General features: G+C 44.7%; 1 protein-coding gene across 3 annotated transcripts in view; it reads right to left on the bottom strand.

The window, feature by feature from the left end:
• Window positions 1-20,556, bottom strand: part of SIPA1L2 (signal induced proliferation associated 1 like 2) — a 232,180-nt gene that overhangs the window by 45,324 nt on the left and 166,300 nt on the right. For all 3 annotated transcript variants that reach the window (XM_047760317.1, XM_047760319.1, XM_047760320.1), the window contains exons 9-11: window positions 18,616-19,192; window positions 14,771-15,045; window positions 314-571 (exon numbers count right to left, since the gene is read on the bottom strand). In XM_047760317.1, coding sequence (XP_047616273.1) covers window positions 314-571; window positions 14,771-15,045; window positions 18,616-19,192 — 1,110 coding nt within the window. The remainder of the gene's footprint in view (window positions 1-313; window positions 572-14,770; window positions 15,046-18,615; window positions 19,193-20,556) is intronic.

Genomic DNA, 20,556 nt, shown 5'->3' with positions numbered 1-20,556 from the left:
TCTAGAGGCTCCTGCAGCATAACTTCTTGGGTATCTTTCCCAAGGTGTTTTGGAGAGCAGGTTGACACGAGAGTCACAGTGCAGAGGGACAGCCATGGCCCTGGGGGTGGCATCGCTGGGCCAGGGGTGGGCTGGACCCCAAGCACCACAGCATCTACGGTTCACCCAGCCACCCTACCGGCCAACTTGGTTGGAACAAGCCAACTTGGAACTGCTGAGGCCACAGCAAAGTCCCTCCAACCACCAGCAGTCCCCACCTGCAGTGCCGTACAGGGCCTGACCTTGAGGAAAGGGTGCCAAGGGCATTCATTACCTGGTGCCATCGGGCAGCTTCCGGTCAAAGGAGGTGCTGCGGGGGATGGCGGCCTGGTTCTGCGGGAGCAGCGGCTGGCACTGCAGCCGGTCGGGTGTGCCGGGGACTGGGGAGGCCCTGGGCAGCGGCTGCAGGGCAGGCGTGGGCACTCGGTGCCATGTGGTGTTCTTCCGGAAGGGGGTCTTGTACTCGCAGGGCGTGCCCTCGCTGTCTAGCTTGTACTCCACCATGGGAATCCGGCAGAGCTCTGAACACCCTCTGTTGGGCCAAGGAGAGCAGGTGAGGAGGGAACTCGGTGCTGAGCCATCAGCACAGCTCACTCACAGCTGTGTCCCAGCATCTCGGAGCTCTTGGATGTGGAGGTAGAGCCATCCACCCACGGGAACATCCCTGGCTGGCGGTGACCTTGTCTGTTCATCAGCCAGCATGGATCAGAAGGATCCAGTCTCATGCTTGAGGCTCTGTTGGGCAACAGATGCCGCTGTCAGGAGCTTCAGGCAGAGGCTCTGTCTTTCCAGATTGTCGGCAAACTTCTTAGACAGCCCTGGATTTAATAATCAATCTGCATACATGGACTAATTCACATTGAACATGAGTGATAATGTAAACTTCAACTCACTAAAAACATCTCATACATAATCTGAGCAGATATTTGAAGGTACAGTGTATCATCAGGAGTCAGAGTCACATGTTACCCTTTCTGTGGAATCTGAGAAAAGTGAAAAGCAAACTTAGCAAAAGCTGGCACAGTCAAGAAAAACCCGAGTGGCCATCCCATCAAATTCACTGTGGTTTTAGTTACCACGGTCACTCCCTTGAATTAGTGCCACGGCTCCCACAAGGTCATCTCCCAGAGTGTTCTCCTGTGGGCTCAAATGACCAGTCAGGGACCTAAGACCTTTCAACCTAAAAAATATGATTTAAGTCAGATCTTCCTAAGTTCCCACCAATTACACCATGTACACAGTACCATAGACTGAACCAAAGTGAGGCTATGGAGCCATTTGGTGCTGTATGGCAGGGATGCAAGAGCGAGCCTCAAATTTGAGAGTCAGGGTAAATCTTCCCAACTTACCACACTGATGAAGTCAGTGCCTCTTCCCTCAGACATTCCAAAGTCAACATAATAACTTTCTCATATTCACCCTCTAAGAAATCTAAGAGGGTAGTGAGGTATCGATCTCTCTTTAAAAAGGAGATTTCCATTGTCAACATGGTGGAGGAAAACTATTCAGCCTCTTCTCAAAATCATACCAAAAGAACAAAGAGAATGAAACCCAGAAACAAACAACCACCAGCCAAGCTTGGAGACACCAAAACTCAGTATATAAAGATGGAAGGCAAATGGGAGGATGCCAAGGGTTGAGCAGAAAAAGGCAAAACCTAAGGGTGTGCAGAGAGAAGGCCATGAAGAAGCATGACCCTCCCCTTGCACACATGAACAGGTGCAGGAACAGGAAGCATTAGGTGCCACAGATGTTGGAAGGGAGAGGGAAGGAGTGAACAGAGAAAAGTGTGACCCTGGGGTTTCATTCTTCACCTGGCCCAGGCAGGTAATACTCATCCCCACCTCTAGGGGGGCAGGAGCCATGGTCTAGGGAACCCAACCTAAAAGGATGGCGTTAAGGCCGGGAGGTATCCCAGAAAAGCACAGTTGAAAACAGAAGGTGAAGTAACAGCCTCACTAGAAACAAGACCCCGGGTGGCTCCTCCTTCCTCCAAACCAGTTCAGGATGACCCCACAAAGAACAGAGATCTCTTTGCAGAGTAAGGACAAGCTGATGGAAGCCACCTCATCACTCCACTGTGAGGTTCACCACCCTCAGAGAAAGAGAAGGAACATTTGAAATTTAAAAACAAGATAGCTAAAATTCAAAACAGAAAATCTAGTAAGACATTTGGAAGGTAAACTGATGAACTCTGTCAAAATGTAGAAGAGGGGAGTTCCTGCGGTGGCACAGAGGAAAAGAAATCTGACTAGTAATCCATGAGGATGCAGGTTCGATCCTTGCCCTTGCTCAGTGGGTTGGGGATCCAGTGTTGCTGTGAGCTGTAGTGTAGGCTGCAGACACAGCTCAGATCCTGTGTTGCTGTGGCTGTGGTGTAGGCCGGCAGCTATAGTTCCAATTTGACCCCTATCCTGGGAACCTCCATGTGCTGTGGGTGCAGCCCTAAAAAAAAAAAAAAATTGTAGAAGAGCAAACAGAAGAAAATTAAAGTTCAGTCCAAAAAGCCTAACATTTACCAAACAGAGGAAGAGAGGAGAGAAGAAGGTGGGTCAGAAATAATTAGGAAATAATACAAGAAAATTTCCAGAACTAAAAAATAGTAAATCCAGATTTGAAGGTCCTCAGAGCACTCAGTGAAAGGAATGAAAAAAAGGTCTGAATCAAGACATGTTATGATATATGTATGTGTAACTGTTTCACTTTGCTGTACACCTGATACTAACACAACATTGTTAAGTCAACTATACTCCAAGGAAATTAAAAAAAAAAAAAGTCTCTATTCCTGGGTTAAAGCAGAGATCCTATAAATTAGGAGTGTGGGGTTATTATATACACACAGTACTATGTATAAAATAGATAACCAACAAGGACCTATTGTATAAGCACAGAGAACTATGGTCAATGCCTTATAGTCACCAATAATGGAAAAGAATCTGAAAAAGAATGTATATAACTGAATCACTTTGCCATAGACCTGACGCTAACACAACATTGAAAATTAGCTATATGTCAATTTAAAAAATGATTTAGAAGAAAAGATCCTAAATTTCTGGCGGGGAGGGGATAGAGGAGGGAGCAAGCCCCACACAAAGACTGGAACCCAGAACATTCTTCTCCACAGCAATACTGGGTGAAAGTCATTTCTCACCTGTCAAACCAACAGTACTTGGAGCTTGGGATGGAGAGAGAGAGAAAAACCAAGACCAATGTCCTGCTTTTGGGCTTGGGAAACCAAATGGATGGTGGTGCTACTCTTTGAGGGTAGAAAGGAGGAACCAAACAAAGCATCCTAAACAGATGCTTATGCCTGTTACAGGAGGTGAAGCAGAGGTTATCTATTTACCAGTAAACTTGACTTTTATTCTTGTATTATGTTATCTTTTTCTTTTTTTTTTTATGGCCGCACCTGGGGCATATGGAAGTTCCCAAGCTAGGCGTTGAATCGGAGCTGCAGCTGCCGGCCTACACCACAGCCACAGCAATGCCAGATCCAAGTTGCGTTTTTGACCTACACCACAGCTCATGGCAACACCGGATCCCTGACCCACTGAGCAAGGCCAGGGATAGAACCCGCATCCTCATGGATACTAGTCGGGTTCATTTCCATTGTGCCACCACAGGAACTCCCTTATATTTTAAATCATCTCCTTCCCCCATAGCAAAATTCATCTCTCTTATCTAAACAAGTTGAAATTATTCTGGATTTCCTGAATATGCTAAATTATTGGTCAAATTTAGTAAGTTGAGATTTACATTGTATTGCGCTTTTTAAAAATAAAATGCCAAGACACTACAATTTTTTGCTCATGAACTTACACAAATTCCAAGTGTTTTTCTATGCATACCGCCAAAGACCTAATCAGAAATCACACAGTGCAGTAGGATACATCAAAACATCAAGAAAACTAACTCTTGTCTTCCACCCTAACCGGAGTCCTAAGCAAGTCATTCAACGTTCAGGTGAACCTCAGGCTTTGGTGTCTGAAAGGCTGGCTGCCTGAATAATCCACGTCAAGGAATCTCTAACAGAGCCTCCCAAAGTGAAAGATCCTGGAGTTGTGTCTTGAACAAAAGGTGAACCTTGAATCCTAGAGACCAAAGGGCACCTTGCATTTCCAGTGTTTGTTTCGGTTTCTAGTTTATTGGGTTTGGTTTAAAAGAAAGAACGAGAACAGAGAAGACACGTGGCTGGGTAGCGTGGCGTCTTTCATTCACGCTCATAGTCTTTAGTAAGATGTGGTAATTCAGCTCCCATCTTGGAAGAGGAAACATGATAGAAATGCAGAATCCCAACTAATATTTGAGAGACGGCTGACAACAACTTGTACAACGTATTACGTCGAGGAGAGAATCAGGGTCCGATTCTTTTATTTCCAAGCTCTTGCACAAGGTCATATGTAAATGAACTTTTCATACTAAACACAGGGCCTTCTTTGGCCCTGATCAACTTAAAGAATGGCTTCTTTTTTTCAAATCAAGATTGATTGTGTTGTGGAGTTCCCGTCGTGGCTCAGCGGTTGACAAATCTGACCAGCATCCATGAGGATGTAGGTTTGATCCCTGGCCTTGCTCAGTGGGTTAAGGATCCGGTGTTGCTGAGATGTGGTGTGGGTTGCAGACGCAGCTCGTATCCTGTGTTGCTGTGGCTGTGGTGTAGACTGGCAGCTGCAGCTCTGATTCGACACCTAGCCTGGGAATCTCCAAGTGCCGAAAGCGCGGCCCTAAAAAAACAAACAACAACAAAGATTGATTGTGTTGTGACTTGACACTTTTGCAGTAACCACTCTTACAACTAGATTTGTGCTTTGTTTACTTCTATGACCAAGACATCAAATAAACACCGCTAATGATAACCTATCCGCAAACCTCATCAAATTCAGTTCTGCTCCATATGGATGAGGAAATCCTTGAAGGATACGCACGGAAATTTAACCTGTTTTTAGGGAAATGGGGAGAGGTATAAAATAAGAATTACAAACTAGCCTAAGGAAGTCCTCGCACTGCAGCAGACACCAGAAAGAGAGCTGGCCCTGCCCTTGCACACTCCTCTCCCCCTTGGGAGGTCCTAGCACAGGATGCCAGACAGATCCCCAGCTCCTCTGAGCATCAACCTGGCACTGCTGTGAAGGGTACACATTTCTGTAAGTAAAGTAAAGGCCAACTCGAACCCAAAATGACCAAATGGAAAAAGACGCCAGAACAAGAAGACGTTTCTGAAAAAGTGAATTAATCTTTTTTTAAAAATTATAGTAGATTTACAATATTGTGTTAATTTCTGCTGCAGAGCAAAGTAATTCCATTATATATATATAATATATATGTATTATATACACATATGTATTCTTTTTTTATAATTCTTTTCTTTTTAAAAAATTTTACATTGTAGCTGATTTACAATGTTCTATCAATTTCTGCTGTACAGCAAAATGACCCAGTTATACATATATATATTCTTTTCCTCCCATTATCCTCCATCATGTTTGATCACAAGTGATTAGATATAGTTCCCAGTGCTATATAGCAGCATTTCATTGTTTATTCACACCAAATGCAATAGTTTGCATCTGCTTTTCCATTACAGTTTTTCGCTGGGATATTGAATATAGTTCCTTGTGCTGTAGAGCAGGACTCTGTTGTTTATCCATTCAATATGTAACAGTTTGCATTTCCTAACCCCAAACTCTCAATCCATCCCTCCCCAACACGCTCCTTCTTGGCAACCACAAGTCTGTTCTCTATGTCTCTGAATAGTCAAAACATGGAAGTAACCTAAATGCCCATTGACAGGTAAAGGGATAAAGAAGATGTGGTACATACACACAATGGAATATTAATCGGCCATAAAAAGGAATGAAATAATGCCATTTGCAGCAACTCGGAAGGACCAAGAGATTATCATAATAAGTGAGCTGCTAATCTTGTGTCCACTAAACCATTTTTGAAGACTCACGTCTTTTGCTTTCCCAAATGAGTGTAGAAATCCAGCTCTCATTGACAAACAAGATCAATCGCCTTCCAACAGACCAAATCAAGTCATGGATATGAACTGCATTTCTAGCTTCCAGGCACTGTTTTCCTGGCATGCTTGCTGAAAGAAGGCACTCAAAGAAGTTAGAGAAACTTGGGGATCACTTACAAGTGGGCACGTACACAATTTCCTCTTTCCTCAATAACAAACGTACACATCATCTACCTATGCTTCTAATTACCATGCTGGGTACAGATCAATACCAACTCAGCTTCAGGGTTCAAAATACATACAATTTTTTAATTTTTATTTTTTAATTTTTTATTTTTTTTTTAGGGCTGCTCCTGAGGCTTACGGTAGTTTCCACTCTAGGCGTCGAATCAAAGCTGCAGCTGCCCGCCTACACCACAGCCACAGCAACGCCAGATCTAAGCTGCATCTGCAACCTACACCACAGCTCACGGCAATGCCGGATCCTTAACCCATTGAGCAAGGCCAGGGATCGAACCTGCATCCTCATGGATGCTAGTCAGATTCGCTTTCGCTGAGCCATGAGGGGAACTCCCCGACCAGAAGATTTCTAGTCTGTAGCTGCACCCTCTTTCTAGCCTCTGGGCATGAGCAGTGCAGAGATGGTGTCCCCTCTAGTTCACAGGTGACGGGCAGCCCCACTCACTGCCTGTAACTTCAGGACACCCAGCAAGGTCCCCACAATGACATCCACTGGCACAGCCTCATTCCTTTCAAATGACACCTCCCATTTCCTAGGAGGACCATCCACTGACCATCACTACACAAGCACTTGGGAGTTGAGATCCTGTGGCCACACCTTGGACTCAGGGCTTTAACTCTGGCAGCCTGACCAGCAGGACCGTCACTGTATGAGCCCAGTCATGCCACGCAGTTTTCTCTACTCTCAGCAGGAACCCTCTACAGCAATCAAACTCCTCCACTGAGCATTTGGGTTCCAGGCTCAAAACCCAGACCCACCAACGTGCAGCTCAGAAAGAGGATAATCTCTTGGATCCATGTTTATCCTCCTGCAAATGGAACAGTGACAGCAAAGGATGCGTGAAAGATTAAATTATACAAAGGATGCAAGCTTCCCAAAGTGACAGCTTCAAACAAAGAAGCTGGTTACAGATGATCTGGATTTTGCTTCCACAGAATGGAGAAAATCAATATAATACAGCAAAAGGCTCATATACTTTCACGAAAGTTCTTTCTAGATAATATATATTTACAGAACTTTGAAACCGTAAGGTTTAACTTTAGGTAACACTCCGAATTACAGAAAATTTTGGAGCTGTAATGTTCCCTTCATGTACAGAGAACAATTAACCTACTGCTATATTCTTGTATTTTCTATCAAGGTGGGACATATGACTTTATGCTACTTCCAAAATGAAGAAGGGGAAAAAGTCCTAGAGATAATCAACAGGGACAAATGCTTCTGAAGAGTAATATACCCCCTCCCAACCTAAAACCTAGAGAGAAAGCTTAAAGGAACAAGACACATTCTTTTTTAAAAAAAAAAAAAAAGAAGAAGAAAAGAAAAGAAAAAAATTTGAACAAATTAGCAGGACCTACACTGGGTAAACCATGGCCCCGTAGCCACAATGTAATCCTGTAATTACAACCTGCATTTACTCTGAAATTGCTTGTTGGTTTTACTTTGCTTGGCTGCATCTTTGTGAACCTTTAACGGAACCCACTGATGGAACGAAGTCTTCCAATGTACTGCAATGCTACCCCTTTACGTCTCAGCCACACTCCCTGTGATGGCATTTGACAGGTGTCCACAGACGTGGCACCATTTTAATTTCACAAAAGCGTTGGAAGTAGTGCAAAGGAAAATGCTAATTTTCAGAGGAAGGCTCGGGGCCGGGGCGGGGGTGGGGGGGGGTGCTGGCTAATCACATACAGGTTCACTCCAGAAACAGGAAACTCACTCTTAGCTACTTTTTATTATTATTATTTTTTAATGGCCACACCTTCAGCACATGGAAGTTGCCAGGCTAGGGGTGGAATCGGAGCTGCAGGTGCCGGCCTACACCACAGCCACAGCAACGCCAGATCCGAGCCGAGGCTGCAACCTATGCGGCAGGTTGCATCAACACCAGATCTTTAACCCACTGAGCGAGGCCAGGGATCGAACCTGAGTCCTCATGGCTATTATGTCAGGTTCTTAACCCCCTGAGCCACACAAGAACTCTGCTCTGTCCTCTTTTCAAAGCATTTGCCCATCTCTTGAGAACAGTTAATGGAGCCCAAATCAGTCACAGTTTCCACCAGGAGGTGAAAGAATCCGGAGACGAAGGCTGATAGATCCCCTCACATGAAGGACCTGGTCCTTTTATATTATGCACTCTGTGAAAGAGCCCTGACAGCCCTGGGGACTGAAGTAATCATAGCTGTTTTAATCATTTTAATGTCTGTTATGCTAATAGCCTGCTAAGAGCTTAAAGACGCTTTCCCAATGATCCAACAAGGTGACAGGGGTAATTGGTGCTCATCCACTCAAATCACAAACTCTTTCTGTTGCATCAAAAAGCAAAAGCTTCGCCTAGGGAGAAAATCACATAGTGTAACTTACCGCAAAGGCGAGGGAAGGGTCACACATGGAATAGGCCCTGACTGCAATATCCATGTTCTAAATGAAAACTTGATTCGCTTTTCAACAAACTTCCTTAAGGTACAGGTAGAAGGAGAGAGGCATTTCCACTACAGACAGGAAAAGAGATGTCTAGGCCATGACCCCAGTGGACCAAGCCCTTTGAACAAAGGTCTTGAATTGAAAAGGCTCGGGTCACGTTACACAGAAAGTGAGGCTGTCTGGTCCCGAATAATCCACTAGTTTCCCTGCCTTTCCTTCTCACCAGACACAGGGGCGAAGGGTATCTTCATCCACTGCACCCCAGGACCTAATGCAGCATTCGACTTAAAACAGGGCCAAGGATGTTCTTCATGAAGCAATCACTTCCTTCTTTTCCCTTAGCTTTTTTTTTTTTTTGTCTTTTTGCTATTTCTTTGGGCCGCTCCCGCGGCATATGGAGGTTCCCAGGCTAGGGGTCAAATCGGAGCTGTAGCCACCAGTCTACACCAGAGCCACAGCAACGCGGGATCCGAGCTGCGTCTGCAACCTACACCACAGCTCATGGCAACGCCGGATCGTTAACCCACTGAACAAGGGCAGGGACCGAATCCGCAACCTCATGGTTCCTAGTCGGATTCGTTAACCACTGCGCCACGACGGGAACTCCTTTCCTTAGCTTTTTTTAATGGCCGCATCCATGGCATATGGAAGGTCCCAGGCTAGGGGTCCAATCGGAGCTGCAGCTGCCAGCTCACACCACAGCCACAGCAACACTGGATGCGAGCTGCATCTTCTACCTACACCACAGCTTGCAGCAACACTGGATCCTTAACACACTGAGTGAGGCCAGGGGTCAAACCCATATCCTCACAGAGACAACATCAGGTCCTTAACCTGCTGAGCCACAATGGGAACTCCTGATGCTTGATTTTTGATGGCTATAGTTCCATGAGCACTAATACCCCATCTGTTCATCATCATCGCCGGTGTAGCCCATCAAGCACATGAGACAGTGACTGGCCTCACAGAAAGCCCTTGATTTATACTGCCCTGCCCTCCATTTCATTCTGGTCACTGTGCCAATGTTACAACATTTCAAACGACAAAAAAAGCATGGGCACTAAGGTATAGATGATTAATTGGAGGAGCTGAGAGCATTTTTCCCACCGAGATACTTATTATCAAGTAATAAGCTGTGGGCTCTAATTTGAGAAACCCACTTTTAGCCAGCAAAAAATAAAAGTGGGAACTACCGTATTGTAGAAGAACACACGGACAGAAAGGAGCCTGTGAATGTCAAGAGTGTGTTTGTCTTTTCCATTTTTAATAGACCTGGTGCCCAGCACAGTTTCTGGGACAAACTAACTGGTTAAGAGTGAATGAATGAATGAAAGAAATGAATGCAACCCCATATTCTTACCTCCAAGAAGGAGATCTTTTTTTTTTTTTTTTTGTCTTTTTAGGGCTGCACTCCTGGCATATAGAGGGTCCCAGGCTAGGGGTCTGACCGGAGCTACAGCTGCTGGCCTACACCACAGCCACAGCAGCACTGGATCTGAGCTGCATCTGCGACCTACACCACAGCTCACGGCAATGCCAGATCCTTAATCCACTGAGCAAGGCCAGGGATTGAACCCAAATCCTCATGGATCCTGGTCAGATTCGTTTCCGCTGCGCCACAATGGGAACTCCCAGGAGGGAGATCGTAATCTAAACATTATGTTGGAGGACCCGGCAGAGGACTCAAAACATGACTGTGCTTCAGGTCAGGGTGAGTTCAATATTCTTTTCATAGTTCACATTAAAACTCATGACTGGAGGACTCATGAGCCAATACCAGTTATAGCTGATCTTTCTTATCTGTACAAATAAATGGGAACCCTAATCTAAAACCTGACTCTAATCCAGATTCCAACTCACCATCTATCTTTCTATCTGTCTCTCTATCTACCAACTGCTAATCTGACAAAATTGAGCTTTCCTTCCATTTCTATTTCTATGCCCCCCTCTTCAGGGGGTCCAATGGTCAGGCAACCGGCAGCCAAACAGAAGACAAGAACACATAGCTTCAATCTGAGAGAATGATCAGAGAAGAACAGTTTAGATTCATGACAACACAAGATAATTTCCACTGCTTGGCATTATGTAGAAAAATGTGCCTTGGATAGTATGTCAACAACGTAGGAAAAATCACACCAAACAGATGCACCACAGCAGGAATGTCATTTCCATTTTTATTGGACATATTTACAAAATCACTCACACTGTATAACGACTCATGCATACTCCTGAGGAGTTGTTATTTCCTTTATATCAGCCTTTTAAGTTGATGTGAAAATGACATTGATAGAATGGCAGTCACCTTTGAAGGCTGGGGGCTGGGGCCATGCCAGGCCTTGCAAAACCAAGGAAGGCTTAATTAAGCTTCTTCCAGACTCTTCATCTTGGCCCCAGAGACCCTCTGCTTGGGAAATGCCCTCACTCCCTTTCAAAGCTCATTTCCATTTGAAGAGTGCAATTCCCTCACTGCTTCTTGCCACTCGGCCCCAGTATCTCTGAATCCACTCCCGGATACAATCCCAGCATGAGATCTGTTAATAAGCGTCCCCAAAGGGAAGCTTCCCCGCTTGGTGTTCTCTGGAAGTCCACAAGGAAAATGAAAAACGGCTCTTCCTTTCAAGCCGAGGGACTGCTGAATTACCATCACCCTGAGGCTTGAGAATGGGGACTTCAGAACGCGGGAGGCCTTTTGATTCCAGAGAAGTACTTTCCCAACTGAAGACATCATTTAGTCCGGCAGCTTCTGCGTCCTAAGCAAACATCTTCTGACCTGAGGACAAGCCAGGAGTGAGCCTAGTTAAGTGAAAGGCCTCTCCCACCACTGACAGGAGCAGATGGGCTCTCAGGAGAGCGACTTCTCACTGAGGTCCCGCAGGACGAGAGCCAGGCTGATAAATGGCAAAAAGGAACGGAAGCATTTTTCATCCCTCTATTCGCAATGTTTATGAAGACAGAAATAGCTTGCAATTCATTAATCTGGTCATTTTGGTAATCCTTATGGTTCTTCTAGCAAAGAGAATTTAAAAGGAAACATCACACACACACACATCCACTTAAATGAATGTTTTCTTTTGGCCCTTTGCCCTGACAAGTACTAAGAGCCAATTTGCAAAAGACCAGGGTCATTTTCCACATCGCAAATCAAATAGGTAGTTCTACCTGAGAGAAATCTTTGTATATTTGGCTGCAGGGGTAAGGGTGCTAAGGGACGTTTCGTTTAAAAGGTTTGAACTTTAATTTTCACCCTCCTCCATAGTTTCTTTAAAAAAAAAAAATCTAATAATGCAGAAGGTTAACCTTGCTCAGAGCATGGATGAAATGTAAAATGCTGCTGCATACCTAACATCATCATAAAGCAAAGGGCTGTCACCGCAAGATAACTTCCTGTTACGAGAGGCTGCTGGACGACAGGGAGTGTTTTATCAGGGCATGCAGATAGTCACAGACAGAAGACGACTCCAAAGCTAACAAAAACATGGATTTGCAGATTTACAAATTCAAGTTCACAGAAAACTAAAGAGATTGAATTGAAAGAATTTTTAAATGATACACACGAGGCTTAGAACCTTCCTGATCTGCAGAAATGCAGGTGCAGGCATGTCCATTTCGGAGTGTTATGACCAGCTCATTCTAACCCTGGCTAAAGTTAAAAATACGCAAGATAGTTATTCCCGATTAATCAGGAGAAAAATCCGTATCTTCAGGAATGACATTAATGAGACTCTGAGGAGACGAAGGCAAAATCTCTAAATATCTTGAATAGCTTCAATAAGAGAATTTGCATTTAGAACAAAGAAAGAATTAATTATGTGCAGACCAAAGCAGATAACATATCCTTGGATAAAAAAAATAACAGGCGGAACCTTTAAGTGGCAGGGTTTTTTTTTTGTTTTGTTTTGTTTATTTATTGGCTTTTGCTGAAAAACAATTCATCATTTCATAGGAAATTCTATTTTTCTAAATCATATGTTTTAAATACCAAATATAATGATAACTTTCACATTTTTATTAACCAGATCTCTTGAAAGATTAAAAAAAAAATGTCTTACTGAGCAGCAGTAGACCAAAACTAAAAATAGGAGAGAAATGTTGTTTTTTAACCCAAAGGGAGAACATGGTAACAGCTTTGTCTAACTCTACAGAAGTCATCAACCTCTAAAACAGATGAAAAGACCTGCTTCTCACCATGAAATTTAAAAATCTCCAATTCTAGTCCATGAAGAAAGAGATCTTTCCATATGGAAAAATTTCTAATAACTGGCTTAGCATTTATTTTAAAAGATTTTCACAAAATATTTCAGCTTCAAAGGTTAAAGGATTTGCTTCCTGTTCTTTTTTCTTTTCAAGTCTTTTTTTTTTTTTTTAAATAAAGTAGTTTTTGTCTCTGGTTTCTTTGGACTCATGCCATGATGAGTGATTCATGGAATTACTGGGGAGCAAATGGGGCAGAATCCAGCAAGGCAGCAAAAAATATCTGGTATTTCCATGACACACAGCTGCTACCCTCAAGAGAAATTTCAGCTCATTAACCTTTATTTTGTAAATCTATTGGGAAGATATAGGAAATAAGACCATAGAGAGTCAAGCAGGGAGCAAATGGGTGAGATAATCAACAGAGACACATTTTTGCAAATTCTGCAGATTAACCAGAGAGGAAGGTGGTATAGCTACCACTGGTTTGCTTTGTGAAAAAAAGACCATGGTTTAGCATTGGCCCATCCAATATGGCAGCCAGGAGCCAGATATGTCTTATTCAATCTAATTCACTGATTAAAATGAAAAAAACTCATTTCCTCAGTCGCACTAGCTACATCCCAAATGTGTGCTGGTCACATGTGGCCACCACTTCGATGGTAGAGAGAACACATCAACAAAGGTGTGGACAGCACTGGTTCAGAGGATGAAAAAAGGAGAAGGAGAGGGTGGAACGAACAACCTCAGGGACCACAGAAGTAAGATCAGAAAGTGGGCACAGTGATCTTATCTTTGAGTGAGAAAAAATCCAAATGAAGATCCCACAGTTTTAGTTTATTTGTCTAAACTGAAATGAGTGGGGAGCTGGTGATGCCAGAAGGTGCTAACATGCGCTTTACACATCATGGCCTTACTTAATCTTTGTAACGCAGCAGGAGGCAAGCGAGATTACAATCCCCATCTTACAGACATTAAATGAAGCTTCGAGAGAGCTGGTGACCCACCCAAGATCACGCAGCTAAGGCCTGGGTCCCAAGCATGTTTCCTCCCTCCAGAGCCAGAGCTCTCACTGGCCAGTAGGAATTCCATTCAAGGTGGCAGCGGAATGTGTTCTCCAGAGACCAGCACAGACCCTGCCCCACAGCAGGGGCCACGGCCAGGTGGATGGCTTGCTCTTTGGGCCTAATATCTTCTCACTGTCCAGCAAGAGTACTGCCTATTGACAACGAACAGTATCACTTTCTAAGCCCATTCTTGCTGTTACTGCCCCTGCTACCATCCACCTCTGAGCTTTCCAAGCCCCGCCATTTCTTTCCTATGTTTCTCATGACAGCTTATGAGAAAGCCCTGGACCAGTGCAAGCAGAATGGACTGGCCACCAAACAGTATCTGATGTCCCAGTATTCCTTCTCGACATAAGTGCTGATCTCTGAAATAGCCTGTTAAGCAGCGACTTCAACCTCCCAACAAAATGCTTAGAAAATGGCAATATTATCATTCATAATAAGCTGATGACTTTTTTTTTTCTTTTTTCTTTTTATGGCTGCACCTGTGGCACATGGAAGTTCCTAGGCTGGGGTCAAATTGGAGCTGCAGCTGCTGGCCTACACCGCAGTCACAGCAATGCCAGATCTGAGCCTCATCTCCGACCTACACCACAGCTCACAGCAATGCCGGATCCTTAACCCACTGAGCAAGGCCAGGGATCGAACCTGCGTCCTCACAGAGATAGTCAGGTCCTTAACTTGCTAAGCCACAGCAGGAACTTTGCTGACGACTTTTTAAAGCTTTTATTACACTAATGGTTGACGTCCAGCCAGTTTAGGAGGACGGTGCCCTTGATCCCATTTTCCGAGGCCCCTGCAGAGGCCGAGGAAGGACTGGACATAGATTGGAGCCTCTGTCCTTACCTCCGAGGTGACCCATCATCATGGGGCTGGATGATGACCACCTTCACAGTCACGGATGTCCGGAGAAGGTCAATCATCTGCTCGTGAGTCAGTGTGGCCACGGCCACTTTGCAGATCTCCACAAGGCGGCTCCCTTGGCGAAGGCCGGCCTTCCACGCAAAACCAAAAGGTTCCACGTCTGCAACAATGCCTTCGAAATTCACGTGGAAGCCAAGCTGGCCCAGCCCGTTCCTCCTCAGGGTCATTTCCACGGTCTCGCAGCCTCTGGTCACGATCTAAGGGGGAAGGGGGCTGTCAGAGGTGTTGCTGTCATGGGGCCATCACAACCCTGCCCTCCAGCTGTCCCAGTGATGAGACAGGGACATGGTGCAATCCACCCTTGACCATAAGTAACCACAGCCTCAGGCACAAAGGAAATATAACAATGGCTTCGTTCCTCAAAGGCAAACCTGATACAGGTGTCCTGCTTTGTCTCAGAAGCCACTGGCCTGGAGTCTGTGAGCTTAAGACAGGCTCTGATAATTCTTTCCTCTCCTTTCCATGCCAACTGACTTGGCCCTCAAGCATATAAATTCCATTATTCCAGATGGACTGTAGCAACTGAAACAATGTGAAGATGTTCACTCACCAAGCATGAAGACATATTAGACAATTTCATTCAACTTAAAAAATGGCACCAAACCCTTCCAAGCTAATCCGTAGTGACCTGCCCTCAGGATGGGCGGTAGCAGGAAGTCATGTTAGGAAAATCGGAAGTGCTCTGTGAGCACCAGCCATGTGGACATCCTGTTCTAATTTCTAGGACCCTTCTCCTGGGAACTGCCTTGCCCTGGTTTGCCTCAGGTCAGATGTGGGCTGGCCAGCCAGCCTCTCTGGGGTGTCTGTGAAGGGCAGCATGCAGACTGGCACTCTTGCAGACAGCATCCCACTCAGTGAACTAAAGCACTGATAATTAGCTAATGCCACCCTCCAAAGTGCTTACAAAAACTGCCTACATGCACGGAAAGAAAAAGATAGGCTCAGTGACTATCACTTGATGACACCAGCCATCATGCATTGGTTGGAAATTTAAAGTCAGAAAGTATCATATCTACATCCCCAAAGCACAGAGCTAATGTATCCAGTTGCAGTTTAATAAAGCTCCATTTCCATGAAACATGCTCCGAATACACAGATACCTATTTAATAAGACCTATGACTCTAAGTACAGCTGTGGGACTGGGGCTGGTTTGGTGCATCATCAGTGTGGCTGAGGTTTCCATGGTTACTGCCATGGTACGCACACTGCCAATCAGTTTCTCATAGACACACAGTTTGGGGCTTAGAAAAATGGGGAAAGGGATTGTTGGTCTTAGTGGTGAAGTTTTAAAAAGATTGAAGTTTCCAAAGTTATGATCTGAATGAATTTAAAAATGTTGAAATGGTGCTTTGGTAATATACACAACATGAATACATTTTTCCTTCACTTGTTTTTCAACTTGGTTTCAGCTAAGCTCTCTACCAAAAGACCACATATGATAGGTGCTTGGCCTTCTTTCCAATATTAATGCAATTTTCAGTTGAAATGTAAAGTCCATATATCAGGTTGAAGAGTCAACAGTCAAGCTTTCCTTCAGTTCTGGGACTCTGTCTCTTCCTCTCATTTCTTCTAACCACCTACCACATCCCTTATATTTTGCTTTATTTTTTTCTTCTTTCATTTTTTGGCTGCACCCATGGCATATGGGAGGTCCTGGGCCAGAGATTGAACCTTCACCACAGCAGTGACAATGCTGAATCCTTAACCCACTGCGAAACAGGAGAACTCCAGCCTAGGCTCTTCTAAGAGTGAGTGGTCCTGCCTGCTCCTTTGGACGTGAGCTGTCTATCATTCCCCACTTGTGTCTTTACTTGGATAACTGACACCTTCGGTTTCACTTTCCACCACTATAAAATGCACAGAGGAGTTCCTGCTATGGCTTAGCGGGTTATGAAACCAGTTAGTATCCATGAGGTTGCAGGTTCGATCCCTGGTCTCACTCAGTGGGTTAAGGATCTGGTGTTGCCATGAACTGTGGTGTAGGTCACAGACGCAGCTTGGATCCTGTGTTGCTGTGGCTGTGGTGTAGGCCTCCAGCTCCTATTTGACCCCCAGGCTGGGAACCTCCATAACCCTCTGATGTGGCACTAAAAAGCAAATATATATATATGATGCACAGAGTTCACCATCTGCCAAACAGCAGACTCCTTCCCAATCTCTCTGCTATGACGGTACTATCCTCTTTCTTTCCATTTCTATTGCTTCTGTCCTGTACCAGCCTTATGTTCTAACCCTCCATCAGACTTCGTGTTGGTTTTTTTCCCCTGTCTCTTGTTGCAAGTCATCCCCAACACAGAATATACTTCCTCAAATATATTCCAGACATCAGGCGCCTTCATCACATTAGCAAAACAGTCACTTTTCTGATAAAATGGTAGAATGGGGACCACGGAACAGTGAAAGGGTCAGATCCTACAGGATGTGCATTTTGGTGGAAGGTGAAGGGGCACAGGTTGGCGCTGTATTTTCCAGAGCAAAAGAGGATGACTCAGTGGATCTTCTAAGAAGGATGTGCAATATTACCAAAAGCACAATGTGTACTGAGAGTCACATGATAACTCAGTTCTCCAGATACATAAACTGATCACACACTTAATCATCCCCAAATCGCATCTCAGTTGGCACACATACGTCCTATGATACCGATGTACCAATACCGTTGAATACACTGAAGCCTCTCCCTGTAAACAGTGTCTGCAAATAATGACATTATTTCTCCAAGGCCAGCAGACACTGACTTGATTGTATTGTCTCTCAGATGTCTGGAATAACACAAGATTTCTATTTGGTGGGAGGAAAGGAGGCAGGAAATGGGTATAATTTCTCCTTTTTTTCATAATCCATAATTAACTAAATCTTTTAAACTAATGAAATATACATCCCACTGGGGGAAGATTTATACATGAACAATTCTTTTGTCAAAGCATGTTTTGCTCTTATATTTGATTGATTCTTATAATTTTGCTGTACATAAACTAAAATCTGTATCTTCCTTTGTTAAAGGAACACTGTTGTAGAAACACAACTGTTAACCATGGTAGCCTCACTTACTGAAAATAACAATCTTTTATGACTGATTTCTCTTTTTTTAAGTCTTTCTAAATGAATGGGTAATTTTACGAAACCTCTGTAAGAAACTGTGGCTGCAAGATTAAGAACCTATTTAATCTGGCAGACTAAACAAAAATACCTGCTGTATAAACATGCACTGAGCTGAAGGGGCAAAGAGGGTAAGTCTGATCATTCCTATGGTCAACAGTGACACTGTGCCTGTTACTTTCCCTCCAGGAAGGTCCTGTCATATCAGCCTCTGCAAGGAGACATAATATCTTGTCAGTTTTCCTGTCTTTCCTTCAAATGCTATAAAAATAAATCCTGATGTTCCCTTTTGAAAGTTGGCTTCACTTTTCCTTTCTAAACTGGTACATCTCCACCATTCATGGATTCAGCAACTGCTCAAAAGGACACAGCATTTAAAATCAAACTTTGTCCAGGGGTAAAAGTCACCCGGAGCTCCCTGGTGGCTCAGCAGGTTAAGGGCCTGGTATTGCCACTACTGTGGCACGGGTCACTGTTGTGGTGCGGGTTCACTCACCCGTTTGGGAACCTAGGGAATGCCGTGTACAGTGGGTGTGGCCAAGGAAAACCAAGAAAGAGGCATTCATTCCCTAGGGACCGTTATCAGGGTGGAATGTCCAAGGTGGAAGCTATTATGCATCTGCGGTTGAAGACCTAAGGACGGTGAAAAAACAAAACCTGTACTTACTCCCAACCGCTGGACGATTTCCCGCACGTCTTCGGCACAGCTGTCCACGGAGGACAGAAGGATACATTCCCCTCGTTCGTAAAACACTTTGATGCTCACTAATCCAGAGGTCCAGCCAATGACATCCCTGCAGGAACAGTTAAAGACGACGTTCTTGGAATCCTTCTCAATCAGCATGATGAACTCGTTGGAAATCCCAAGGAGACATTCAATGTCGGCGGACTGGCCGAAGTCCCGCGCGATGACATGCCACATGATGGCCCCGACACTGAACAGGTGGGCGTCCTTCCGCGGCTTTACTTTCTCCTTCTTCTTTGCACCCAAGGTAATGAAGCTGAATTTCACAGAGGTGTCCACGGTGGCGGTGGTGACAAAGTTCTCCGCCAGATCTTTCAGGTACTCCTGCCGCGTTCGAGTGGCCATCGCACGAAACTTTTCTGACTTGTGGGCTGCGTTTTCCGCATTGATTACTTTGGCTAAAAGGAAGTCCCGGAATACTGCTGACTTTGGAAAAGTTACGCCTTTGGGAATTGGTGGACCAAACGGTGGCACGTCTTTTGATCGAGAAACTCCAACACTGAGGGAGAAAAGTGAGAACCAAGGTGAACGGTGGTGCCATAACGGTCACCATCAGAAGTCTGATGTATATGCACACTTTTAACTGAAGCCATCTCCTTTGTAGCTTCTTGTTATCCTAGTTTCTGGATACCATGTTTCTGTTTGTTTAAGCAAAACTTTTCAAACTTAGCAGATGGGAGGATGCTATGGGCCAAATTGTGTCCTCTTAAAATGTGTAAGTTCCAAGCCCCAGTAACAGGGAATGCGGCTGTATTTAGACAGAGGGGGACAAAGGGTCTTTAGGGAGATGATTAAGTCCAAGAAGCTCATTAGGATGGACCCTAGTCCAATCTAAGGAGACTGGAGAAGTGGACACACAGAAGGATGCCAGAGGGGCAGAGGACAGATCATGTGAGGACACAGCAAGAAGGCAGCCTTCTGCAAGCCGAGGAGAGCGGCCCTGGGAACAACAAAACCTGCTTGATCCTGGACTTCTAGCCTCCAGAGCTGTGAGGATACATGCCTGCTGCTTAAACTACCAGGTGTCTGTGGACTTGCCGCAGCTGCACGCTACGATAGGGGGTGACGAGCCTATAGCCAGGCCAGTGCTCTGTAACTCGGGGCCGGTCACCACTGAGAGAAAGGGACCTTCAACAGAAGTGAGGGTAGCTCAGGTGGCTGCCTATAATCTCACAGGTACTGGACACAACAGTCATATTTACAGGGGGCCAAAATGCCTGGGTATCATTTTTTTTTTAAATAAATACTCACTTGATCACATTTTGGAAATCTAAATCAAGCTTTTATGAGCATAACCTTTTAAGAGATTCCAGGGATTGGAAAGATCAAATGTATAGTGACAGTAAAACCATCTTAATGTGGAAAAATCAGTGACACTCCCTGTATCAGACAGAAGCTTTGGTTGTCTCAAATCCTTTTGGGGATAAGACTGGATTAATGAATTAACAAATGAGGGACTGGAGTGAGTGAATGAACGAACCTCACGGCATCTACTTCCCAATGACTGAGTAGCCCTTGAAGATTTAAGAATGGGAACCAGGAGTTCCCATTGCTGCTCAGCAGAAATGAATTCGACTAGTATCCATGAGGATGTGGGTTCCACCCCTGGCCCCACTCAGCGGGTTAAGGATCCTGCATTGCCATGAGCTGTGGTGTGGGTTGCAGATGCGGCTCAGATCCCTAGTTGCTGTGGCTGTGGTGTAGGTTGGCAGCTGCAGCTCTGATTCAACCTCTAGCCTGGAACCTCCATATGCCAAAGGTGTGGCCCTAAAAAGCAAAAAAAAAAAAAGAGAGAGAGAGAGAGAACCAACCCTTCATCTGCTGTCTAGGATGATACATACATATATACATATATATATATAC

This window comes from Phacochoerus africanus, chromosome 15, assembly GCF_016906955.1.
Source record: "Phacochoerus africanus isolate WHEZ1 chromosome 15, ROS_Pafr_v1, whole genome shotgun sequence".
Taxonomy (NCBI): Eukaryota; Metazoa; Chordata; class Mammalia; order Artiodactyla; family Suidae; genus Phacochoerus; species Phacochoerus africanus.
Note: the sequence above shows the minus strand (reverse complement) of the source record. Positions and strands in the feature narration are given on the sequence as shown.